Raw genomic sequence first — 27,201 nt, 5'->3', positions numbered from 1 at the left:
AAGCAAATTCCTGTCATATCTGAATTGTCTCAGGTGTGTTGGTTTGGCCGATGTGCTGGGTGCTGCATCCATATAGCATATGCTTACTCACAAGCAATAAGTCCAGTGTACAGACGCAGCTAGGAAGGAGCGCTAGCACAGCGCATCCAGACTTCCATGTGAACCAATCAGCCATCCCAGTGTTCCTATGAACACTCTGGTCGGTTGATTTTTTTTCCCACTTTTCAAAGAGATGAGAGCGAGGTGAGGGCATTTACCTGCGTGCCACAGTGTGCTGGTACATGGCAAACTAAGAGTGTGGAATGACATCTGCTGACGTTTCAGCTCACTTTTAAATCATGGCCTTGATCCACTACAATCCCCATCTCCAAGAATGTAAATTTCTCACGTTAAAGATAGCACCCAGACCACACCATCATCTAAGATCCATTTGTTACAGCGCAGCTCTCTGCAGCGGTACTATTAAGGAAGGCTTCCTGCGGGCAGTGTCGCTGCTGCCCCCTCCCGGGACGGCGCGGCCCCTTTAAGGCGGCGCGGCGCTCTGTCCCTTTAAAAGGCGGCACCGCGGGGCGGGCGGCGGCGGCCGTGGCCATTGTCTCCCGCCGGGTTTTCCCCCCCTTCCCGCCGGCCCGGCGCTCGCAGCCTCCCGTTAAAAGAGCAGGCAAGATGGCCGAGCTGGGCAGCAAAGGGGTGACGGCCGGCAAGATCGCCAGCAACGTCCAGAAGAAGCTCACCCGGGCGCAGGAGAAGGTAAGGGAGCGGGGGCGGTGATGCGCGGGGCCGGGGCTGGGGGCGAGGACTGACGGGAGGCGATGTGGGCGCTGCCGGAGGAGGTGCGGAGCCGGCTGCGTGCTTAGGGAGCACCGCCGCGTTCTGCGGCATCGCGAACGTAACCTCGGAGGCACCGAGCGAAGGGAACGGGCGCCGCTTCCTTATCGTCTCCCGGAGGCACCGTGCGGCTGCTCGCCCTGCAGCGCAGCTCGGAGCGGCTGCAGCCGAGGAGGCGGACAGCTGCTGTGAGGGGAGGACGGCTCCGTGCTCCCGGTGCCGGCGGCGCGCGATGCCCGCGGTTGTGCCCGAGGTTGCGCGGCATCGCGCAGGGCCGCGGCTCGGCTGCTCCGTCAGCCGCTGTCAGCCCTCCGCCGCGGGGTGACATTGACTGAATAAGGACGGGTGCGCGTCCGAGGGCGGAGGGTGAGCGGATCAGAGCTCCGCTCGTGTTCCCTGCGGTTATCTTTAGCACCACGTTTAATCCGGGAGGTTCGGGGGTGGGTGCCGCGCTGGCCTCGGCCCCGACGGTGTTACAAAACGCCGCGGGGGTCACGGCGGAGCCCAGACCCATCGGGCCTACCTCCGTCGCTGCCCCCCGGGCTCGTTGGCCGGGACTGGCAGCCTGCGCTCAGCGGCCCTGGGTGCTGCGGAGCACGCGTGCGGGTGGCCGTGAGGCGCTGCCGGCTGCGGCTCCTGCCTTCCCTGCCTGCGCTCTACTGAGCGCGGCTCTCCCTGCAGCTTTCCCTGCAGCTTTCCCTGCCGCAGCTCCTGGCGGTGACAGCAGACCTGCCCCGAGCTGCTCGCGGATGCCGTGTTCCTTCCCTGCTAGCCACAAGGTGGCAACCATATTTTGATCTAATCTTAAGGTGGGTGATGCAGGCTGAGCTCCCGGCCTGCTGATGGAGTGCTTCTGGTGCAGCTTGAGCCAAGCGTGGCTGCCGGGCCCTTCCTTGCTCTTAACGTGCAGGTTCCCTCCCCAGGGGGAAGAGCGTTCCCCAAGTGCTCCCACCAGGACGTGTAGCTCTTTCCCTTGCTTGTTCCCTGATGATGACGGGGGATGTGGAAATGACAGTAAGAATCGAGAGCACAGCCATGGCTTGTAGGGAATTTGCTCGATCTGAAATCAGTTTTTTATCACTTTACACAAAAAACAGACAGCTAAGTTCCCTTCGGGGAGGAAAAGAAAGCAAAACATAAAGCACTTAACCAGCGAACACAGTTTCTAGGCCCTTTAGCTGTTATTATCCTAATACAAACAATGCAACTTCTCTCTCTTGGTTCTCAGAAAGAATAAAAGGCATTGATTGCTTACTTTGTCCCCTTCACACTACTGTCACTTTGCTTGTAACAATTCCTCTTTTGTGGAGTGCTGGGTGTTTCACCTTTGGCTTGAAGGAGCAGAGTGTCACTGAGCAAGCACATGGATGTAGATTTCCTAGCTTGTGAGGACAGCTACCGCTGAGTGGGAGAGAAGGCATCAGCGGTCATAGCACAATACTGGTGTTGCTATTATGTCATTTCCTTTTAAAGTAGGCATTCTGTTTAACAGGAAGGGTAAACCTGTGTCTAGGAATAAGGACCAGGTTTAAAAGCAAAAACAAAACAAGCCTTAAGTAGAAGCTCGCATAGGTGTACCTGAGTGCCCAGTAATCCAAGTGCTTAAAAACGTATTGGATGTTTCTGATGGAAGCTGAATGAGGTTGAACTTTCCTTTTCCAGGCGAGTACGAATTGATGGTTAAACAAGCTGACAACGTTCCTTTTACATATCCTCCTTCAACTTCAATTTAAGATAAAAAATTGTTCTCTTCAGAGGGATGTTTCCCTCCCAGCTTGAGCCCAAAGGCTTTGACTACAGCAATTTCCTTCATGGTGAATTTAAGCCTTGTGTTGAGCAAAGAATGATGTCTTTTTGTTCAATGCAGAATTCACACTGGAACACTGTACACATCCTTTTTTTCTTCCTTCTGAGATGGCTATTATGTAAAGTATGTAAGATATTCCTTCAGAAGTACTGTTTGTTTTGAGCCTTTCAGCAAAACCATTGGCTATTTTTGGAAGGCGGTTTCTCAATTCAGCAGGAAATATGGGGCAGAATGGTTGACTGTGCTGTTTGCAAATGGGCTGTGCACCCTTTTAATCCCTCTTCAAGAGTAGCCCAAAGCATAACGCTTAGCAATAGTCTTCCTGTCCTCCCGTGAAATGTATGAAGGAAGTTGATAGCTCTGAGAGGAGCCCATCTAACAGAAAGGACCTATGCAGCTATTGCCAACATATGCTTTCCAGCAGCTGGGAGATGTAGGCTGTAAGCTGCACTTTGTCATCCTGCAGTTTGCTGAAGCAGACCTGATCTTTGAGCTCAGAACCTTTCGTAGGTTCTCAATGTCTTAACATGGGGTAAAATTGCAATGCCTCCAGTGTCGCGTTGCTCATGTTTGCTCTTTAAACTCTGCCACTGAGCATTTGACAGTAAAGACTTGAAAGTTGTTTTACGTGTGAAATCTCAGAGTTTGTTCCTACGTCATCACTGTTATCTTCTATTTGGGGAGTTCTCAAAATCTCTCACACTCACACAGTTCTCATTTTGTTTGAAGAGTCTTCTTTTTTTTTGAATGTGTGAATCTACATACACTGGTATTTCTGCTTTAAGCAAAATGAAGCAGCACCTTGGTGCTACAGGGCAGCTCTGGTGTGAGGAACCTCCTCTGGGAGATCCCAGGAGTGGGCTGAGCTCATAGGGTGGGGTTTTGTTCCTCCTCTGGCAGAGTCCTCATCCCAGGGATTCAGAGATGGAAAGAGGGGATGGGCTGTGGGGCACAGACTGGGGGATGTGAATTGCCTGGAGATTTAATTTGTCCCCTGAGAAATGCCTGTTAACTTGGTGCTGGAAAGGGAGTTCTCCTCAGGAGCTGTTCTTGTTTGTTTTTTGTGTGTGTGTGTGGAGTAGAAAGGAATGAGCTTACATTTCCCTGTCTAGACTCCGACAGGGAGCTGCTGTCTGATTAGAGCAGTGGTCTCTTGCTCTTTTCATTTGGATCAAATGGAAGGTCTGAAACTAGGTTTCTGTGGAGTGTGCTGCAGTGCAAGAAAGCATTTCAATGCCAGTAAACCAGAGGTTTCCACTAAAACATTGCGGCCCAACATTGAGAAACAACCAAGGACATCAGCCTTGAAAAGGAAGGCAGAGTAGTGCTTTTGGCAGTGCTTCTTGGCGGTGGCCTGGTTTCCCAATTCTTTTTCTCCAATTAGTCTCATGTAACAATCCTTTCTGGATGCTGCCTGTGCTGCTGGGTTCCCCCCGCCCCATTTCAGAACTGTAAACTTTTTTTTCTTGTCCAGTTTATTGCTTTGAACATGAGAAGGTTATGAATAGGGTGGAACACAGTTTGCAGAAGGCATGGCTTGCTTTTTGGGCTTGTTCTGATGGTTTTTTGACGCTGCCAGTAGCTGGAGCAGGTGAGAACACCTGGAGTGAGAACACCTGGAGTGAAATCTCAGCTCTGCTGAAGCAGGTGGGAATCTGTTCTATGGAACAGCAACCAAGGTCCCTAACTCAAATCTCAATGCCGGTATCTTCAGGATTCAGCTGTCAAAGGGGCTGTCTGACCTGTGGAAGCTCTGCACATAGGGAAGCAGGCTTTAAGCAAGGAACAGTAGATGGAAAAAGGTCACTTACTGAGAAAGAACCGTCACAGTCACCTGTCTAGGAGGAGGGAAATTCCATATTGATTGTTATTTTTTTTTCCCCTTGGGTTCTTTGTTCTAAGTCTTTATGGTTTTCACTTGGCTTTGTGTGGGGTTAGGATGGTTTGGTAGCTGTCAGCCTTGTGGTACCAGAGAAGTAGAAGGAGAGGTAAAGCCTGACAAGTTACAGTTGTTCTTTTGCTGATCTGACATAAAACTTTTTTTCCTAGAGAGCTCCCTGGGAAAGCACTGTATACTTTCTCAAGAAGATAAGGCTTATGTGGCAGATAGAATCTAAGAGGTACTTTGTGTCTAGGTGTGGCTGGGAAACAGGCAATGGAGAGAGGAGGGCAAGCTGAATTAATGCCCCTGATGTACAGATGGTTCCAGTATGAGCTCAGACTGTATTGCTGGATACTGGATAATCTGCAAGGGGCAGGGAGGAGATGAAACAGGACACCGTGCTCCACACTTTTACTTGCCAATCAAACCATCATTGCCCTGCTGAAGGTACCCTCTCTGTTGTGTTGGCAACAGGTTTCTTTTAAGCAAAATCTCACCGATGGATGAATTTTCTGATTAGAAAAGGCTGAGTCCTAGTCCTGGTTGCTTTACGTTCCCTGTGAGTTCTAGTCTTACAGCCAGTCCTCTTCAGTGCCATTCTGTGAGATCATGTTATTAAAATGGCTGTAAGATTTCTTTTCAATGAAGAGCTTTGGTGGGGCTCTGGGCAGGGTATAGTTAGTGTTGCAGAACTCATTGGTTGGGTTGGTGCTATCAAAGTAATGTCTGTCCTCTCCATCCATCATGCATGATGTTTTTTTCAGACGCTGATGTTTTATGCAATATTGTAACCTTGGGAGGAACACAGAAGTAAAAGTAATGGGTGCTTTTTTCAGTTCCTGACCCTTTGGGCTGAGTGATGTGGTCCTTTGTTTGGAACCATATGGGTCGTAAAGCCCCAGTTCTACAAACTTTTTGCATAACAAGAGGGTTTCTTTGGTTGGCAGGTATTAGAGTGGCTATTTTTTCCCTGTAGTGGTGGTGACAGGACACCTGAGCTGCACACTGTGTGCATTCTGCAGCTTCTCAAGGATCATCTTGCAGCCCTGGCTCCTACCTGTGTTACATGCCATTAGCCCAAGCATAACAGGCTTCTGAGTTGGGCTAGCGGAGTCAGTGTGTACAGATCTGCTTCTGCTTTAAATATGAATAAAGCTTCCTAAGGGAGCTGCAGCCATGTGGAGCAGAGTGAAGCACTGAGGTCCAGTTTGACACTTAGGATTTCTCTTGAGGGACTGTGTTTGCTGTTCTTTGACATCTACAAGATTGAGCATGTGAGCACCAGAAAGCCTGTGCTGCGCTGGTGCCTGTGCTGAGCTACTGCTGGAAGGGGCCTATCCTTGATAAGGGATTGGAAAAGAGAACATCGTTTACATGGCACTGTAGTTAAAATCTGTTTTAAATAATGCTTTGGTTAACTACTTGTCAAGACAGAAGTGAAAAACCTTTGCAGGAATGCTTGCACTGTCAGCCGTGGTGCAAGGAATGGTCTGTCTCAGCAGGTGGGTGCATGTGGCTGATGGATCTGGGTTCAGCTGTCACGTGCTACATCTGCTGGCTTTGCTGCCTCTGCAGCTGCTTGACCTGAGTCAGGCTGTCAGGTACTGCAGGATAGGCCCAGTCCTGCATTCCTAGAATAAGAAAATAGGGTTTTTAACAGAAAGCAGGAGCACTGGATCTTTTCTTGATATAGGTTACTTTTATTATGCCAAGTTGGTTACGTTTTTGTCTCTTAGCTGCTACTCAGAAAGTAAATCTTTTTTAATTTGTACTTCTGTGCTTTGTTGTGATAAAGTGCAAATAGGAGCAGCACAAGGTGAACAAGTCTCATGGTTGCTTAATGTGTGTGGGTTTTTTTTTCCCCACAAGTTTCTCTTTGGCTGCTGGTGAGCACTCAGGAGGGTTTGGGACACTGGCTGTAATGGGAAAGACTTAGAAGCTGGAGCTCAGGGCGCTGCACAGACCTGGACAAGTCTATGAAGCAGCTGTGGCATGCTTGATGAACTGAGGATCAGACCATGTTTGCACACACCTCTGGAAGTACACGTGCATAACACTTTTTTTCCTGTACAGAATATGGTGGGGTAAACCTGCTCGGAGCTGGAGCTGGTGGCTTAAAGCCTTTGCTGTAGTAAGCATTTCTAGAGAGGCAGGGTAGTTGAGACAGCATTTAGGAAATTCTTGAAAGCCAGACAGTGCTGTATTTCTTTCTGTTTCTTTGCTCAGAAGAAAGGAGAAGTCTGGGTGGCAGTTTCTTAATATAGGCTGCCAGACAAGATGGAGAGTGTAAACTTTACTAGTAAGGAGGAAAATAGTGATTAACAGCAGCTAATCCTGTTGTAAAAGCTACGGGCTGCCTTTAATCTCTTGATGATACTTAGATACCACAGCCTGAAGCACTGGCCTCTGCAGAGGCTTGACTTGCAGACTCAGAAAGCTGGTAACCTGTTCTAGAGTGATTTAATTTTTGGCCACTTTTTCACCGATCGCGGTTTGTTTGTTTGTTTTCTTTTTTATTTTTTTTTCATGATTTTTAAGTTCTTTAAAACCTTTTTTGTTAACATTGCACGAGAACTGCGCTAGTTACACAGCGCTCCTCAAAGTTGTCTTGTCAGGAGTTGAAATACAAACATTTTTCACTGTGCTCTTCTTAGCACTGTTATGAAACTGGGTTAGGCAGGACAGCAATGCTTGCTTGCTAGCAGAAAGGGAAAGAGAGCTTCAACCCTGCAGTAACTAGTGTGTCTGAAAACAGAGCTAAAATGCTTATGTTTTTGACTTCATGCTTATTGGCTTGATTGCACCTTGGATAAAGCCAAAAACAGTACCAGTTGACTTAACCAACTCAGAGCTGAATATCAGGGTATTTGCAGAACGAGTGATTACATCCCATTGGATTCATTTGGAATGCTGCCAGTGATGGATGTGCACATACGCATAATACACCAGGTATAAAGAAATCTGGAGATGTAGAGCTATGAACCTTTTTTCCTTAATGGAACTGCTGATCCTGTAGCTCTCTGCTACCCTTGTAAGTAACGTGACACATTCCTGTCAATGAGAGTAAGTCTTGTGACATTACCAGCTCTGAGAATCTGGGTGTAGAAGGACTACGTTTATTTCCTCTTTCCTCAGCTACTATGGGGGGGAAAAAAGGGCAAAAACTGGAAGGGAAAGCATTGTATTTAAAAAAATGCAGGGAGTTAATTTAGTTTAATTTGGATGTTCAGCTCATGGATTTTGAGCTGTCAGGCAGTAGGGCAGTGTCTGAAGGAGGCCCTTTCATCCCACTCCATCTTTGGTTAGAACAAATTCTGGTTCCAACGTGACACTGAAAAGTGGAGCGAGCTGTTGTGACAGGGGACAGCGTGTTTCAAGGATTATTTTGGAAACACACTTTGAAAGGGATGCCAAGCTTAGAGACAGAAACAATGCTCAGGAAAAGTTCATTTGTTCAGATATAGAAATACGCTGGGGTTCTGTGTGGAAACACAAGGTTCCCTGGTGTAGGACTGAATCATTGTCCTCGTGTGTATTGAACTGTCTTGTCTTCTGGACTGATTTTTCTCCTTTATTGGCTTAGGCTGAGTATCATTGCAGAAGATGAAGCCTAGCTGTGCCTTAATAGGCTACAGCCACTGAGAGACCATACCCATGCTGGTAATGTTTCCCTCATTGTGATGTACAGCCATTATGATTGTTTGTTAGCACCAGTGGTGAGATCAAATTAGATGTTACTGAAAAAGGACGTTTGCTGTCCTGCAACAATTCCTGTATAAATATCAGACAGCCTCAGTTAAGACACTTCTGTTTTATTTCAGAAGAATTCCAAGTTCCAGCGTGCTGAAAAGGCTTCATAGATAATTTGTGCAGAGGTTCAGTGAGGATGGTTTTATAGGCAAGGGCACAAGGCTATTTTTGAACACTGGAAAACTCATGAAAATACCCTGAAGCTTTGGAAATTGAAAAGAGAGACTGACTTTCTTAGGGGACGAGGAGCAGGTGAATGTGCAGGGTCTGAGAGGGGCAAATTGGAGGAGTGACTGTGGTAGGAAGGGCAAGGTCAGAGAAAGTCAGGGGTGATGTGATGTGTCAACAGTGGATCCTGCACTGCTGTGGTGCATCTGGACTCCTCACAGTCTAGGGTTTGTCAGGCAATAGAAGCAGTTGCTGGACTGGAACTTTTTGCCAAGCTGGGAGCTTTTGCTTTGTGTTCCCTGATCTTCAGTGAACATACATAGTTCAGGGAAGAAGTGAGTGTTATCAGGGCTGGATGCCATTACATTGTGGCTGTGGATATTAGTAGGTGAGAAGAGCTGTGTTTCTTTGCTGGATAAAGGCTCCTTAAAGCCTGGCTGGATTTAACAAGGGTGTTTTCTAAGCTGCCTGTCCCACATCTCCAACTCAGACTTCAGTTATTGAGGAGTCTCTTTCAGAGGAGCATCCTCTGCAATGACAGCCTGGCCCAGGTTCTTGGTAAGTACATTGTCACAGAAGCCAGCATGCTTACACCCATTCATAGAGGAGAACGTTGCCCATCAAGCCAAGTTCTTTTACTTGCTGTTACTCATCCTTCAACCACTCTGAAGCAGCGGCAGTCCTCTCAAATGGAAAAAAGAGCTGCTTGCAAGCTAGATCCTTTGGACGTTTTACATCCAGAGGGTCATTTTTTCCCCCACCTGTAGAGGACCTTTGACTTGCTTGAGAAGGATTAGCAAGAGACGGTCTGTTTTGCTCCATATCTTCCAACTCTGCTGGGACAAGTCACACTCAGTAACCCAAATTGTCCACAGAGGAAAGTGTTCCTAAAGCTTTCTCCCCTGTCTGATCCTTTGCTGCTGTCTCCCTCTTCAATCAGGCAGCCCCATCTTTTCCCTTTGCACAGTTGTGTGTGTTACATGTTCCAGATCTGTCTTGCATTTGAGAAAATCCAATCCTTGTTCAGCAAGGCAGTCATAAACCCTTAAAGGAGCTCTCCTAACCTCTGAAGGACTCTTCATCTCCTGTGTCTTCTGGAGACCTTTTGCTTGTGGCTCTGCCTTACGAGAGTTCCTCTGCAGCGCTCTCCTCCAGCACACACCTGCTCCTTTATCTCTCTCTTCAGCTCAGCTTGGCCCCAGATGCCTTTTGTGTGTTGTCCTGATTTGGTTACTTCATTTTGCATCAGTGCCTGCATAAAAATAAAAATACTTCTTGCAAATGTATCAGCGTTTAAAATGAGTGTTGCAGGGGAGGAGGTGGAGGACATGAGAAGGGGGATTTATGCAAACAGAACTATTTATGTTATGTGTTCCTCTTACTAGTGTTACTGTCAGCTATAGATAGGGTTTAATTAAGCGATGTTAAATGCCTGCCCAAGTAATAGACATTGATGTTGCTCAAGTCCTGCTGCCTGGAATGTCACATTGATGCCAGCTGAATTAAGAGATGCCATTTGGCCTTATTAGCTACACAGCTTCAGTGTAGCTACTGCCCAGCTCAGTAGTTATCTGCTTTTTTTGGTCCCTGATTTGGTATCTGCATAAGGCTGAGGCAGACAGAAGCTGGGGTGGAAAATTACCTGCTCTCTTGGAGTCTGTTAGTAGTTACCTGCTTCTTTTTTTTTCAGGGTAATTATAGATACACCTTCTCTCTGATTTCTGCTTTGCTAAAAAACTTGAACTCTGGGGAATCTGTTGTTTTACCTGCCTGGTTTGAAAAAGAGCAAGCCAAGTTGGGGGGGAAATGCTCATAAAGTTATAGTTTTGGTGTACAAATGTGTATGACTAAAGTGACTACAAATATACCTCTAACATTTGTGTGCAGTGGCCAATTGCTTGCTCTGTTGTGTGTTAAGAGGTGTATAGGTGCAGCTCCTATACCTCAGACTCAATGAACCAAGTCTGAGTGGTTGTGAAGAGGTTACATGTCTTCCAGCAGGGCTGTGGATTTTCTGTATCTCTCAAATCAGCCCAAAAGATGTCAAGGTTGAAGTGTTAGAGATCTGAAAGTCGTAGCTTGAACTACAGCTCTATCAGCTGTAGCTTGAATTATTAATCTCCCATACTTGTTAAGATAGGCACCTCCTTCCCGTTCTTGGTTTGTTCTTATGGAGGAAGTCACTGCTTCCAAATGGTTGTCCCTCAGTCCTGTGTTTTCTCCTCTACTTATGTACTGCTGGAACAATCTCTGTGCCTCTCTATCTACTCACCACTAGACTGGCTCTTGGCATTCTCAGATCAACAATTTGAACTGACCTAGCTAATCTGACTGGGGCTACAGTTTCACATCTCCTATAACACAGCTACCACCAACATGAGTCTCCGGCTAATGCTTCCCCTTTCTGTCTGTATATTATAGCTGCCTTGTTACCTGTGATGAGTTGGGCTCACTTACTTGCTTTTCTTTCAAGCTTACCCCCACAAATAGGTGCACTTGATAGTAAGTTCTGAATTGGCAGACTGGAGGTGAGCAAAAAGCATGGGGATGGGAAATAGGGACCAGCAGTGGTGTGCTACTGAGGCAAGGTTAAAAGGAGAAATAAACCCTGTTTTTGATGTGATGTATGGTGAACCAGCAAAACTGATAAGGCAGAACCATAGGGTGGTGGGGTGGTGATAGAGCTGTGAGGGTAACCTCTTTACCAGCCCAGTTCTATTAGACCTGTAGGTAGCATATGGTGCTTCAGTTTCACTTTCTTCCTCTTTGCATCCTGACTTTCTGAAGCCTCCATCTGAAGGATGTACAATAGGTGAGGAAAAAATCTAAACTTGAGTCTAAATGATGTTTTCCAGTTTGTTTTTGTTACTGGAAACTTTTGTAGAAAACAATAGGATATTTCCAGGCTTGCCTTAAACATTAAGTAGAGAGTGGCGAATAAGGAGGCAGGAGATGGCAATATTTGTGCTTTGCTTTTAATTGCTAAAATATATCAAACAAAGCAAAATAAGTAGAGCAGGGCAATGTTTTCCCAATAACTTCATGTTAAACAAGGCAAACTCGTGCATTTTTTTTAGAAAGGGGGAAAATGTACTGAATAAACTGAGTTGTACATGGAAGGGAAATGATGGATTGGTCACCTCTATGGGAGTGGGTTTATCGATAGGAAGAAGCAATTATTGTTTCTGTTTGTTGCATACTGTTGGTTATATTAAAGAATGATTCTTTACCTTTGATTTATGGTAAGGTAAATGCTTGGTACAGGACTTGTAGCTATTGCACAGAACTGACATAATGGGGTGTCATATAAACAGATGAGAGTTTCAGAGGTAAGGTAACAAGGCTAAATCTCAGCTAAAGTAGTAGGGGCCTTTAAAAGGAACCTGAGCTTGGAGGTGTTTGAGTGCTTTAGGAATAGATGCTGAACTGGCTGCAGTTATGTGAGCATAGCACAGCAAGACTGCAGAGGCTGAGCTATGCTACTGTATCAGTGAGAAATGTTTTCTTTCCATGCTGTTAGAGCACCACTCCTGCTGTATTGTGATTTAACTTCAACGCCTACGATGCAAGAAGTAAAAATGAAAAACGGTGGGTAGAGAAGGAGGGAGAAACAATCTGAAATGTTGAGAAGAGCCAAGGTGCCAGGAAGTTTTTCTTTGAGAACTTTATTACTTTTGGGATTTGTGTCAGTGCGGTGTGCATTCTGCAGACCCTGATTCAAGACCTGACTCTTTGCTAAATGCCCTCCGTGGGAGAGGAGCATTACATGTGCATAAGAGAATCTCTGCTAACTGATCTGCTGTGTGCAGAGGTGGTGAGAGGTAAAGTTCGCACAGCATCCAGAGAATTGGTTATTTCTTTGTGCTTCTGTGAACAAACTGTATAATTGCCTTGAGGAAAATAGCTCTTGCATCCTGGAGATGTACTGTGTGTTTTCCTTAACTGCCAGAACCTTTTTTTTTCCATGTGGGAAATAGTCCCTCTAAGGGTTGGTAGTAGAAACAGAGAAGGTGGGTTAATTTTGTCTTGCAACAACAAATGTGGATTTTTAAGGTAATCTTCACAGGTACTCAAATTTCAGTTTAGATTGACCGACTAATACTGATGTATTTCCACATCTGACTTTTTTTGTGTGTTTTCATTTGGTTTTGCACCAGAGTCGTTTGCACCGTTCTCATGTTATTGTGAGAGCAGTTTCATGTGGATTTCTATTTCATCTTGGTCACTTGGGTAAGTCACTTGAGGGTTTTTCATCTGTAGTTACGATACCACATCCGTAGTATCAGCTACCTTAGATGAGGCTGCCTCATCACCTTCTGTTTTATTTCACATCTCTTGTAAGATGCAGCAAAAGTTGTTACAATTAGATGAAATTATCTTGTCTTTATTTTTCATTGCCAGACTCCTGGCTGCTCTCACAGCAAACCTCTCAGCTCGAGCTGGCTATGTGCAAAAATGCTCTCCCCCTGACTCATGCACATAGTAAACTGACTGGGATCTCATGCGCTGAAAGGGAAGTGAGGCTACACAATGGCTCTGTGTATGGCTACACAGATAATGAAATTTAGCAGATTTGAGTTTAAATGAGAAAGGAAAACGATGCTTCAGTTTTTTGCCATCTTATCTTAACGGCATCTTTCCTTTTCCACTGGTTCATTTTGCAGCAGCATGATTCCTTCTGTGATGGATGCCAAAGCCTTTTTCTCCAAAGCCTCTTTTTTGGCTCCTGCTCAAAGATGTGCATTATTCACCCACTGGTTACTCTTCAGAATTGCAGTCTTTTGTGATGGTTAAAAGTTGTCTTCTCCTTATGTGTCCTAGACTATTGGCTTTGACATCTGTGGTGCAGTATGGGTGCCAATGGCATACAAGAAACTTGCCAGGAGATGAGAGAAAAATCAAGCTGCTAGATCTCAGGCTGACTTTTTTCCACACAGGCTAAATGATCCACCCCAGATTACTCTTAAATTTGGTGAAGAGATGCAGAGTAGTGGAGGGGAGAAAGTACATCATTGCAGGACTGCAGTAAGTTGGCATATTCAGCCAGGTATTTGGCAGGGAACTCTCCCAGACAAAGTGCTCTTTCTGCTGTGCTCTGGCCCTGTTCTCAGGAGCCAACTCCATAAGCAGAGTACTTGGAAGCTCTGAGGCATAATATTCTTGACTACTTTACCTGTAGGGTCACCGTGCCTTCTAACACAGCTTGCAGCCAGAGTGGCTTTGCCCCATTATCTGCTTAAAGAGCATTACCCTGCTTAGCCAGGTGGGTGGATTAATGGCAGTTGATGGAGAGCTGAGGTGCATTTGGGCAGACAGACTTGTTATGCAGAGCAGTGCAGCCTGCTCATGAAAAAATAACCTAAGACACTGGGCTGGTGGGATGACCTGCTTGAGGAGCTCAAGGAGGTTTCTCATGTGGGAAGCTGGTCATTACATGGTCATACATTCATAAGTGAGTGGTGGTGGTGTTTGAGTTACTGTGGGAAACAGTTTTGGAATAGAATGTGGATAAAGTAAAAGACCTCTCCATAACTTGATTGCTAAATATGAATTACTCTAGCCATGTGTTTTTTAGCTCCAGTCCTCTCCCAAGTAGTCCTACATTGTGGCATGTTGGGATCACACAGGATGGACAGTTGTTTCCAGCCCTCTTGGCTGGGAAGTAGCTCAGAAGTGTCTGTACCTGTGAGCTGTGGGTAGAGTTGTTATGGGAACTGGTGCCTTGGAAGGGGTGATGTGATAGGGGTAGATGAAGGAATGGCCTTGCCGTAAGAAATGTTCATAGATACCGGATGAGAACGTAGCGATGTGTTGGGTGCTGTACAGACTATGTGGTGAAGAGCAAGATGGACGTGTCCTACTGGTTGCAGGAGAGTAATTGAAAGCACAGAAGGAACAGATAAGGGATTTTAAATAACTGAGAAAAATCCAGTTGTATTAGGGATAACAAGGTCAAAAAGGGAGAGCAAAAGCTAGGATAGGGCTTCTAGAGAGGAAATGAGGCTTTCTGCAGTGGAGGTGACAATAGTGCCAGTGCTTATGTCAGAGTGCTGCTTTAGAAGAGCAGCAGAAAGGGACTGCCAAAGGAATCCCAGGAGAGTGGTGGGCTGCCTCGACTTTCTGGAGCATGTGTTTGTTTGCAGGGTGTGAGATCCGCCCTGTGTGGACGCCTAACATGACCCCCACGTTGGCAGGGCCGAAGAATGTGGTGCTCTATGTGTCTGTTCTTGTGGCCCTGGGACACAAATACATGTGCTGCCTGACCTAGGGAAGTAAAAGTAGGACAGGAAGGTTTCCTGGGTGACTTAAAGTTCACCATCACTAATGGGGCTATGAATGAAAACAAGGATGTGGGGGGCTGTGCATGGGGGCTGGAAGAGTGGCAGGCTTGGGAATGAAGTACTGATAGAGAGCCTGCAGGAGCTGCCTGCCAGCCCTGCTGATGGGCAGCCCGAGGCCCAGGGACAGCTGATGGCCATGCTGGGAGGGGAAGCCTCAGCACGTTCTTCAGGCCCTGCGGGTGGCACGGCTCTGCCCTCAGTCACGCTGTAGGCATGGAAGGTTATCAGAAGTGTTGTGGGATATTTTTAGGCATAATAAGGAGGGACAGAGGTTGAAGGGGCCAGAAAAATTTAGCGCTTCTTGCATTTTCGGTGCCATGCTGTTAAGGAAGTGAAGGTCCTCATCAAGAAACTGTTAATTCCTTGTTTCATGGAGTGAAACAAGTTAGTTAAGCATTCTTTTTCCTCCTTATCAGAAGAAACACGTACTTGGTTTTGGAGGTGAAATTGTCAGTCAGTACCTTCTCCTTCCACAGCTTCCTTCTCTGTTCTCCTTTGGGCTGTTACTGAGTCTCTGGCAAATCATTTTCATGTAAACCTCAGCTCCTTTTCATGCTTTAAAATGAAAGATTTATCTAACACACCTTTAAAAAAAAAAAAAAGAAAAAAGAATGTGAGATGCACCCTGTTCAGGAAGAGTGTATCATTAAATTCCTTTGTTTTGCTATTGTGGGGTTGCTTATCAGAGGTAGACTGGGAGCTCTGGTTTCTAAGCCTGTTCTGTTTCTTTCCCCTTCTGAATTGGAGTTTTTGCTCAGTGAAGTGTCTGGGGAGGATACAGGAAAGGGCAAACTTGAAGTCTGGAAGTAATGCGGGCTCTTGTGCTTTACCTGAGTGCTCATCTGTTTAAAAAGAAAGTCTGTGGATTAGGAGGTTAAAAAATGGAAGAGGGTGTATATGATGAGATGTTCTTGCTTTATTTCTTCCTCCTGCCACCACCTTCCTTCATTTTCTGACACCATAGCAACCTTCAGATGATACTTCTAATCAGAGGGTATTGTCTCCAGCGATCATGTTTGCTCTTCTCCTAACTTGGTGAATGCCTACCAACCTTGATACGTTTAGAATGTGTTATTCCAAAGCTGTGACCAGGATAAGCAGGGTTGTTAGCAAGTGGTTGGAAACTTCAGGAATATGTATGAAAACAATCTGTTTTCATGGTGACAGGCTGAGAGATGGAAATTCAAATGTAATGCTTTCTGTTGCTTACACTGTCTGGCTCTACTGCTGCTTTACTTTAAATCCCTTGATGTGCTTTCTGTTGGATGCTATCATTCTCTCTAGTATTTCTTCTAGTTGTCAGTCAGGGATGGTTGGATCGATTTTTACCATTTGTTTAAAAAATAAGATAAAATGTGCCAGTCGGGGTATCCTCTGCTGAATTTGGCTGTAATACTCTGGGAGAGACTTGCAGGGAAGGAGGAGGAAGTGAAATCAGTCAGCTCTTCTGTGCTTTGGTTTGACAGTTTGCTGGCCTGATGTAGCTGGGTTCTTTGGGCTTTGGTACTAACTCTTGTAGCCACATGGGAAGGGCAAAAAAAAAGAGGTTCAGAGATGTTACTGCGTATTTACCTGGGTTAATGCATCTTGGTACCAATACTTACTCATCCTGCAGGCTTTAATCCTGTCTCTGCCAAGCAGCAAGTCTCACTGCGAATTACTACACAGGAATGCCTTGAACCCTTTAGATTGCCTTTTGCTGTGCATTTGGTGTCCTTGCTTTTTGGAAGGAAAAGACCCTGCGTGGCTAGATTCAGGCTGTGCAAAGCTGCCTTGAGGTTAGCAAAGTATGCTGTGTTTTTCATTCTGACGTCACCCAGCTCTTGGAACCTGGAAGGCTGAAAGAGAGCCAGAACACAGTCAACATCTTTGTTTCCTCCAGCAATAGCTGGGCTTGACTATGTGTCAGAAATCTAATCTTGTAAATGTGTACCGATAACACAACAGTCTCAGCAGTGGTAAGGAACAATGTTTAGGAGCTGTGAAATCATACACTTGATTTTTATCATGCTTCCTCAAGCACTATATGAAAACAAACCTTATTATGATAGAAAGGAGAGGTTCTGGTACAGGAAGGTATCGTGGACCGTACAAGCCCAAACTGTCTGCGACACAGGCAGTTTTTCAGTTTGCTCCTTACTGCTGTTGCATAGCCGCAGTCAAGTTATTTGTTCTCAAGTCATCTCATTCTGACATTTGCAAAGGGTATAGAGGAAGTGATTCTGTGTTGGAGTGGAAAAATCCTTGAATATGTGAATGCTGCCTAGTGCAGCAAGCTATCGTATGTTGAGTACTCTCCTCCTGGCAGCTTGTTACAGTGCAGATAAGGCTGTCCTGCTCCCTGTAGCAGAAATTCATCATGCCTGTGTTGTTTGTGGTAGTGAGGACTGCCTGCCTTCAGCCAACATCTTTGGTTTGTTTTGAGTTGGCAGTGCACTGGGGGCAGTACCAGTGCTTTTGTGTGATGTGTTGTTTCTTCTGCTATGGGGGGAAGTTGTGCTTGTTTTGGAGGAAGGCATCTTTATCCTTCACTTAAACTTATGCGTGCATGTGTACATGGAAAGGTAGTTGCAGCTGAACATGGATGTTGGTGCCATGGAATACTGGTGGTCAGCTCTGAAGCTGCTTGTATATATCTATATCCCTTTGTCTGCTTGGCAAAGCACCCTAGTTCCTGCTAACATCAGCTGCACATCATGGAGGTTCCTCCTTTCAACCACTTCTTCCTTTGTTTCCCAGACTGTAACCACCAGTCATTGCTGGACATGGTAGGAAGCCAAGTGCTTCAAGTTTGTATGCCCTTCCCAGGCAGCTGGTGAGGAGGGCTTTTCCCTATGAGATCCAGGGGATCCCAGAGAGCTTGCTCATGTTGCTGAGGTCTCAGCTCCCTTTTGTTGTAGGAAAAAGTGCTTCTGCTTTGGGTGTTTTCCTGCTCTTAGAAAAACTGAGCTGTTGGAGGTGACAGCTGCTCTTTGGATTTTCCTTCCTCTCATTCTAGGCATAAAATAGGCAAATGTAAGCAACCCTACCTCTTCCAAGCTAACACTTGCTTCTCAGTATTCACGTTGTTCCACTATAGTGTTTTTAGTAGTTGTTTTTATGTGTCCATCTTGCTGTATTTTTTTCCCTTCTTTCCAGCTTTTTTAAGCTTAGCCTGTGGCAGTTCTGCAACCAGGCCGGGATCCAAATAAGGCTGTTATCCTCTCTTGCATTAAATAACAGGCCTCTGGTTGTTAGTGAGGAAATAATGTATCAAGTTGCATTGGATCTTCTCTCATCCAGAACTTTAATGAGAGATTGGGGCAATGTACAGTAGTCTCTGTGCACTGGAGTGGTTGTATGGAATTAGGAACCTTGGATACTCAGGTGTCTCAGCTGATATCACCCTTTAAGCAATGAGTTTATAATGCCTGTGGAGCCTCTGGATTCTGCATTTCTTTCAAGTACCTTCATCCTGGCAGGATTTGAGGCTTTCTGGTAGATGATCCAAACAAGATTGTCTGTCCTGAAGATGTTTGATTATTTACTTTAACTGGAGTTGCTAGATGGAAGCTAAGCACAAAGAAGTGCTTCGGAGTTTTGCCATTACAGATTTATCTATCTCTATAATTTTGGGTCTAGTGTATTTAGTTTGGAACAGGAGGTTCCTGTGTTGTTTTTTTCCCCTCATTTGGACCTCAGTGAGTCATTGAGACGTTATAGAAAGTGCAAAAGCTGTGGTTTGGAAAAAACTCTCGGTGTGTGAAACCAGGGTTTTCAGTAAGTAAACTTGTTCCTAAAGCACTTAACGATTGAGTGGGGTTTATCTGAGAATGTGGCTGGCTGATTTATTTCCATCTCCTTTGCATAAATGAGTGTGGGTGTTTTTGTTGGTGGTGGTGGCTTTTTAAATAATTTAAATGCGAAGACCAAAATTGATCAGCTCGTGTTTGAACAGAAGAAGATCTGGCTGTGATTCTTCCTCATTTCTAAAGGGAGTGAATTTTCAGTTCTGTTCAAATATAAGTTTGGCAAGTCTAAATCTTGATGTTTTCCAGGGCCTTCATGCATAGAAACAGGACGTGTTCTGTTCAGTCAGCCCAGGCACTGCATCTAGCTGGTTAGCCGAAGATTCTCCCTCACAGTTGGTGAGACTTAGTGAAAGCAATGGCCCAGTGCTTTGTGAGAAAGTGTGGGTAGGCACTGCTGCTGAGGAAATCACTACCATCCTTTGTGAGCCAGACTGGGAAATCAGAAACAACTGGTTTCTTCTGACCCAGGTCTGTATTGCTATTTTTGATTAAGGTTTGTTTCTCAATCCTGTTCAGCACATGGCCGTGTAAACACTTGGGTTAGCCACCTGTAGACAAAGGCTCCTTGTGCTGGGAGCTGCGGCCCAGTGCGGATGTGCTTCTCAGCACTTGCCTGGTTCTGGGGTATCATGCAGGGATAGCGCTGCCTCCTGGGATGTTTGTCCCTCAGTTGGGAGGGATTCTGATTGTGTCTTCCAGGAGAGGGAAAAGGAATGAGCAGTGAGCATAGTGATGTTGGGGTGTTTGTAGAGGAGAAGGCTGAATATTGTATGAACGTGACTTTCTATTGCCAGGTGCAGGTAGTGAGCTAATGGACTTTGTTCCCCATTCTCTTCTGTCTGCACTGCTAAAATGCTTTGTGCAGCTACATCTAGTTTTATCTTGGTGGGTTTTTTTTTCCCCCTAAAACCTGCCTTCGTTCAAGCAGTCCTAGCATTTAATGCTTTCAAAGCTCTGCAGGCTGCACAGCACTAATACCAGAGTGTGATGGTTGCTCAGGTGAAGGGGCTGAGGAGCAATCTGGGAGCAGGAGCACAAGCTGAGGAACAGCCCCAGGTACAAAGTGTTCATTCTGCTCAAATTTCTGCTCTGCCTGGAGTCTCCTGGTTCCTCTCCTTGCTTGATCGCGGTCACAGGGCTGTTTGAGGAGGGGAAAGTGAGAGCTGTGGGCAGGGTAGGATGCAGCAGGGAGGTTTTATTCTCTGGCTGATAGGGGTGGGAAGTGTCAGAGCGTGACCCTTGCCAATAAAATATCAAAAGCTTATGTTCAACCTGTGAAAGACCATCTCACCTGCCAAGCAGATACTGCGGCATCATCCACTGTGATTGGGGAACCAGGCAGCTACTGAGAGTAGCCTCAATGCCTACACCTCTTCCTCACAGGCAATAAGAGAAGTATGCAGAAGTGGTACTTGCCTCATGGAGAACGAAGACACAGAGCAGTGTGCACACGCAGCATTGATTTTTTTGAGCTACTGGTGTAGATAACAGCAGCCATGGAACACTTACTGGTTGCTGTTGTTATTCATTTCTACTAAAATCATGTCAAGCCAAAATTAGTATGTAGGAGCTGCCCAGGAGGCTGATGTGATTGTGCTGGGAAGACATCTGCGTGGGCTAGCACGTGTCCTGCTGACACCACATGCTGAGCAGGGAGCTGCATCCCTGCCTGCTTGCTGCCACAACACGCTTGTTACTGAGTGTGGGATTAATGCCTAGTGCAAGACGTCACTGGAAGCATAACCTGGGATGTGCTGTGTTCAGACAGCTGGCCTACCATAGCTCTGTGGTTGGGAATTGGGAAAGGGAGCTTGCTTTCCATAGTTGTACGTGGGTGTTGAAGTCTGCAGACCACATGCTGAAAATCACAGAATATTCTCCAATGTTTATTGCCAGATCTGTAACTTCAGCGTGTGATCTTTTGGCCTTGCTGCTTGGTTAGATAGCCCTGTGTTTTCTGCACTCGGAGATTCTAAGTAACAATGTGTCAGTCTGGGCATCATCGTGTTGGTGGCTTCTGTGTCATTTGCAGCACCTGGCTACTCATGCAGGAGGACCTGAAGAACATACAACTTTTCCACTGCTGCTTTCACTTCCAATTATTTTCCCCTCCAAGATGTCTTCCCTCTTTTCTCAGAAATTCATCACTCATAGCTCAGCTTAAAATAAACAAATAAGAGCAATGGAAGTGTCAGGTTTGGTATCCTGCCCTCAGCACAAAGTTTGGAGATGTGTCCAGCTCCCAGGGCGCAGCAGCTTCTGGACTGGAGGCAGAGATGCTGTCCTGATGGGTGCTGAAGTCAGTCTGGGGTCAGGGGGGAGCAGCAATGAGCAGGATGTAAAAGCACTGTGTTTGTATTCTGGATGGGCAGAGGGGGTGGCTCTGCTCTGCTGTGGGCCTCTTTGGCCTAGGTATGAAGCTTGTGATGCTGTATGCCTTCCTAGGAGCTCATTTTACAGTGCTACATGGAGTGTGTTGAAGCCTCTACTTTTATAAACTAAACTAAAATAAAAACCACTTTAATGATGTAGTGTAAGTTCTTATTTTGTAATGTGTTTGGTAATTCATACGTTAGTTCAATATTGAATGTATTTTCCTTCTGCTTTCCTCTTCCTACCCAAGCAAAGCCAGTGGAAGGTGAATCCCATATTCCTGAGTATGTGAATAATGCAAGATAACACATTCTGGTTTTGAGAGGATTATGCATCTACATCAGCTTAGTTCAGCCCGCCTGCTAACTTGCTGGCAGGGAAACCAAGAAATAGGGAGGCTACAGTTAGCAATTCCTGCTATTTGATGGATCATTTTACAGCAGATATCTGTATACAGGAAACTTGTGAAGGGTCTGTGGTGTCTCACAATAAAATGTTTCAGGGGGTTACAAACCCTAAAACTGACCAAGGCACTTGCAAAGCAAGGTCAAACTCTTTTTTGGTTCTTCAGGGTATCCTGTATATGTGTACACTGTTTGATAGCAGCACAAAAGCTCGATGGTTCCTTTCTTACCGTCTGGATTTCACATACAGCTTTGTGATGATGATGTATGTCTCCCAAAGCTACAGTAGAGCCAACTGAATAGATTTCTGGCCTTTTACACGTTCCATTGTGAATCTACGTTGAGATCACGACCTGGTGCTTTTTTTCACTGTGGTGGCTGATTATCCATTGCAAACAAATTCTGAGGTAAGGGGGACTGCAGCAACAAGATGCAGTTGTGGCCTTCACCCCATGGGAGTTGCTGGCTCTAGAAATATGCATGGTTTAACCACAGAAGGTCAGCAAGGCCTCTAGGCTCTGGGCAGGCTTTTGACTTTATTGTTAGCACATATAACAAGATTAGCACCAAATGACTCACAGAACAAGTCAGGTGGTCTTTAATCTGGTGTTAACTGGGTTGATATGAAAGCATTTTCATTATTTTGACAATGTGGCTGAAAACGTTGACAAAATCAGATCTCCCTACAGAAAGAAAGCACTGTAGCAGACAGAAAGCAATGCTTTCTCCTTAGCTCTGTGGTGAGCCCAGAGCTGGCCTGAGCTTCTGGTGTGAGGACCATGGATGTCATGGCTGAAGCTACAAACAGTATCAAATTTTCTCATGTAAAGCAGGTTCCTTTCTGTCTCTGGAGCTGTTGTCACTCATGTATTTATAGATTGCAGTTATTGATCTCAGGATCACTTCAACATGAGAACTTGATGCTTTATGGTGTTAATAGGTAGGTGAGCCTCCATAATGAACAAAATCCATGCTAAAGAGGTGTGTTGCAACACAGACATTAGCCTTTCTCTTAAGCAGATCTGTGACGATACTGTAATTGTGGTGTGCACAGCAGTTTCCTGTTCTAGGCACAGACTAGAATACCTTTATTTCTATTTATTTCAAGCTTTCTATAAACAAGGCATCTGTCACATTCAAAGGAATAGAATAAGAGCCACCTTGCAAATACCAATTTGTATGTCATCTTGATAATATTCAGGGGTTTTCTCTGTGTTGAAACCAAATTAATCTTCCACCCCCCCTTTTTCTTTTCAGTTAAAGAAAAACAGTAACCCGTGTAAGTACCAGCAGGCTTTAGTTTATCCAGGAATGGCATGGAAAAGGGATTTGTATTTTAAAAGTGAAGATCTTGTTAATGAGAATGTAACTGGAGTTAATTTCAGTCAAGACAATTTAGCTTCTTTGTAACTTTTAATTTTTCCCCTCTTGTTTATTATCTTTCTGCGATAAGTGTATGGGTCTGCTTCATAGCAACTCGAGGTTTAAAAGGGACTGACAACTGACTGCTGCAGGAGAAAATGAAGAAGTCCAGGCTCTAATCCTGTTGAATTTCCAAAAAGCCCCTTAAGCCCCTTCAGAAAACATGCAAAGGACTGAGTTATCTTTGTAGGGAGGGTGAGAAGTGCATGCTCAACTTCATCTGCTGGAGATGGGATCTCTCACAACTGTGGTGGTTCTAACTGGATTGCACCAGATGTGTGAGAGAAGTCTCTGATTGTGGTGAATAGAGATCGGGGCCGGTGAGGCCAGGAGACAGGACGTGGGTGGCATCACTTGGGACCTTTGTGCAGCCTTTCATGTCTGTGGTGCAGGCAGAGTTGAGGAGGCTGGGATTTGTCTGCAGGTACCCTCATAAACATGGATCATTTAGTCAATAGCAATGGAACTTGCTCCCAGCCTTTGAGAATCTGTTTCCTAAAATGCTGTATGTTTTCTGAGTCCTTTTAAGAGCTGAAAGGCTGCAGGTGCAAGGCAGCTTCTCTCTCACTCTGTAGTAGGATGCAGTTTGTGGGGAGGAGGCAAAAAGCAAATGTTTGTAGTTGATGTCTGAATGAGTTTCTGAGCTGAGTTCAGTCTCTGCTCAGTTCACTCCTGTGTAGCGCTCTGCAGACTGGAGGCAAGTGCACTAATTCACGTACAGGAGGCTCTTGTTTTTCACGAGTGATGCAGGTCCCCATAGAGTTTTAATTCTCTCAGAGGCTGTGACATGGAGTGTAAGTGTGGGGAGTGGGAGAGCTGCAGGCTGATGACAGTTCCCCTGATTATTAATGGCTGCAGCAAAGACTCATTGGGCTCTGAGAATAGATTCTGCATTTGCTTTGGAGGAGACAGCTGACAATGGCGTTTGATACAGCAATATGTCTGTGCCTGACTTTTGACTGACAGCAACACAAACTCACTCTCCTCCCAGCCATGGCTTAAATCTGATGACATTTACAGCAAAGCTGACTTCTCTGGTCTAAGTTTAGATGGTGATTTCTGTGTTTGTCTTTGTGGGTGTGCTTAATAAGATATAAAAGCAGGGGAGGACCTCTGTAAATAAAAATGGAAGAGGAATTTCAAACTATGGCTAGATGCTGAAAGGGGGGCATTCAGCTTGCATGCATTTTTTTATGTGGTCACTGTGCACTGTTGTTGAGGGTATCCATGTGTTGAGGGATTCTTAACTATTTTGATGCTTTTGTTTTGCTCTTATGAAATACGTGATAAATATTTATAGCTTTAGGACTGTTTAGTGTTGTCTTTTTTTGGGCAAGCTGTGCTGGTGGCCTTAGCCCCAGCTGTGTACAGCTAAAGACACGTAGTGTGGGTGTATGTCCGTAAGTCATTTGGAAATAGAATGTGATCTGAGCTGACTGTTGAGGCTTTGTGTCTTTCCATGCATCTATATTACTCTTTCAAAAACTTCTCTTCTTGCTGAGCCTCTCCTCAGACTTGGGTGGGGAGATAAAATGTTCTTTCTCTTATTACCTTTCAGCCATCCATCATAGGGAAGGAAAACTTGTGAGTTCCTCATCAGAAGCAACTGACAACCTGTGTTGGGTAGGGAAAGATTTACTCTTACACTCTTTCCAGTTTCCTCCTTCCTTCCATTGAAGTTGCAAAGCCACAGTTATATAGGCAATATTAGCAGTGTTTTATGCTGCTGCTTGATATCTTTCAAGTGAGCTGCATCTTTTGTCTGAAGGACACTTGAAGATTTTCAGTCCCATGTGCTTTGCAACCCTTCTACCCTTTGCTAAGCCAGATGCATAGTCCAGATTTATTCCTTTTAGCATAGCTGTGCATTAGTGCTGCTATAGGTCTGAAGGCAAAACCCCAGGCTCAGAATCCTGCTGTAATCAAACATCTGGAACAAGAAAGCCTTTTGCCTTGAGGTTGCAAACAATGAACAATGATGCAAGCAGGCCAAGCATGAAGCAGCGCTGATAATATAATCAGTGGACTTTGATTTTCTGGATCATGGTATGCAGGTGTGTGGAGAGGAAGGAGTCACTCTATCAGCACAGTGGAAATTTTCCTCAGTGTGCCTTTCCCTTCGGAGTGACAGCTCACGTCCACTTGTCTGTAATATATTCAGTGTCCACATCCACTTGTCTGTCGTATATTCATCATCTGTCAGCACCCAGCGTTGGGCAGAGAGCCTTCTTGGTCTAAACTGGTAAGTGAGCTCTGAGACCACTGTCAAAAATAAAAGCTGCTGAGCTCAAATCAGATCTGGTTATCTGAGAACTGGAAACTGCGTGAAGGACAGAAGCGACTGGGCTGATAAGTAGGAGCACTTCATGTTTTGCCTTGGTTGGGAGATGTTGATGTTAAGGTTTGAGAGGGGAGGACAAGCAGGACAAATGGCTTTCCTTGAATTGCTGCGTTCTGTACCCTGCTTATAGCTTTTGCAGGCTTGATGCTGAGCTGGAGTGTGAAGGAGCCCTCTATTTTTTGCTTCTCCTTTTCTAGGGAAAATAAGGCACTTTGAGTTGCCTTTTTAATGTGCCAGACTAGCAGATAGAGGTACAGCAAACCCTTTTGTCTGGTGCAAGTGTGACAGAGATGCCGCATAGCACTCTTTCTGTCCTCAGTAATGTTGTCAGAGCATTCCCTAAAATCAAAGGAGAAGGAGCTGAGCTGGATGAGTTTGGCCTTTCCATCTTCTGCCACATGTGAAAATGACACCTGAGAAGTCTGCCCAGAACTGTGCTGGGAAGGGGGAGCAGCTGAACTCAGTTATCACCACCTGCTCCAGGCACACAGACGTGACTGACAACATGAAGCCAGCTTCCCCTCTCACGCTGCCCATAAATGCGTGCCTTGTGTAGGCAGGACAGTGAGGTGTGGGAGAGCCCTGTTCCCCACAGCTGTGACCTCGTGCAGTGTGTAACTTGTAGTGTACCTGTTTAACAGTAGTCCTTGTGCTGCTCACTTTTGAATTGTGCTTTTGGCAAAAGACAGCGAAGCACTCTGGATCTGGCCTTTGGAGTGCTGGAAGCATTTGCTTTGAGGCTGGCCAGGTGGTCCTAGCATAGAGCTTGTGTGGTACCTTCCCTCCAGACATCATTCAACTTAGTGCCCAACTTGCTGTTAGCTAATAGAGCAACCCATACTTGTGTGGTCGTGTTAACAGTAATAATTTTTGGAAAGAGTGGACTTATGCTTCCTAACCTGCTCTTAAACTGAAGAAAGTCTGGGGGCTGGTCATGCGACTTAAGAAAATGCTGACTTCTGGGCAGTGTCATTTCATAGTTAACCACTGAGAGCATGTTGCTGTAGGGTAGCATAAAAGAAGGCTTCTGTGTTACCAGTTTTAACATTCCTTACAGTGATGGCATGGAGTTTTCATAGGACACTTAGTAAAAAAAAAATTGGAGATCCTGCTCTTAGAGGAGCAATTATTTCATGATTTTTTTATTTTTATTTTTTTAAATTACTCTTTGAGGTGAAGAATGTATTCATGGTGGAGTTTCCCAGTAGCGCTGGGCTTGTCGTTTTGGGGACAGTTGAGGCTTTTTTTCTTGTTCTTGAACCTTTTTTTCTTTAAAATATAGCTGTTCAAAAGTTCTGTGAGTGGCACTGTTCCCTAATGAAAGCAGCAGAGTCCTCCAGAACTTGCCTGTTTCCTCAAAACGCCATGTTATTTACAGGCTTTTTGCCAATGCAGGTGCCATGAAAATTGACAGATTGCTTACAGTTGAATGTCATCTTTATCTCCTTAATGAGTCCGTACAAGGCTAGAATTAGCACAGATTAACTACCTGGTATTTCCTGTGCCCTTTGGTTTCAGAACTCTTGGAGAGAAAAAGTCCCACTGCTCCGTCTGTGGAAAGATAAGAATCAACCCATTGAGCTTACTGAGAGTTAGACATGTAGCTTGGTGGTGTGGGAATTAATAGTGTGCTAGGTGTGTACCTGTACTGCACTTGTGGAACTGTCTGCATGCCAGCACATGAAAACCTTTGTAAAAGGTGTAGGAGGAACTCTTAGTTCAGGTTCCTGAAGATGTCTTGGGAGCTTATGTAGAGTAGTGAAAGGAGGACATCATCAGTAATGACCTTGTGCTTCAAGAATATATCCGCCAAATTCTGGCTGCATGCTCCACTGTTTCTTTAATGAAAATATATTGAAATAAAGGCAAATTTCAGAAATCTTCTGGCATGTTTTCACTGATTTACACGCTTCTAGTGTGTAATGCAAGCATATTCATGAAGTGGCTGTAGGAAAACTGCAGAGGTGTTGCAGCTCTAGCTCATGAGTGGCAGGACGTGCAAAGAGAGGGAGACAGTAAACTTACTGGGTATTTGGAGGCAGGAGATTTCAGGCTTCTTTAATGGCCTTTTAATGTACTGTTTTTGATATATAA

The 27,201-nt window shown here is 45.3% G+C and overlaps 1 protein-coding gene across 6 annotated transcripts in view; it reads left to right on the top strand.

Moving 5' to 3' along the window:
• The first annotated feature begins 563 nt into the window (after nucleotides 1-563).
• BIN1 (bridging integrator 1) overlaps nucleotides 564-27,201 on the top strand; it is an 83,970-nt gene continuing 57,332 nt past the window's right edge. For all 6 annotated transcript variants that reach the window (XM_072342535.1, XM_072342534.1, XM_072342533.1 and 3 more), the window contains exon 1: nucleotides 564-750. In XM_072342535.1, coding sequence (XP_072198636.1) covers nucleotides 667-750 — 84 coding nt within the window. In that variant the 5' untranslated portion in view covers nucleotides 564-666. The remainder of the gene's footprint in view (nucleotides 751-27,201) is intronic.

The sequence above is a fragment of the Excalfactoria chinensis genome, chromosome 7, assembly GCF_039878825.1.
Source record: "Excalfactoria chinensis isolate bCotChi1 chromosome 7, bCotChi1.hap2, whole genome shotgun sequence".
NCBI classification, from domain to species: Eukaryota; Metazoa; Chordata; class Aves; order Galliformes; family Phasianidae; genus Excalfactoria; species Excalfactoria chinensis.
The sequence above is the reverse complement of the archived record's forward strand: the minus strand, read 5'-3'. Positions and strand labels throughout refer to the sequence as shown.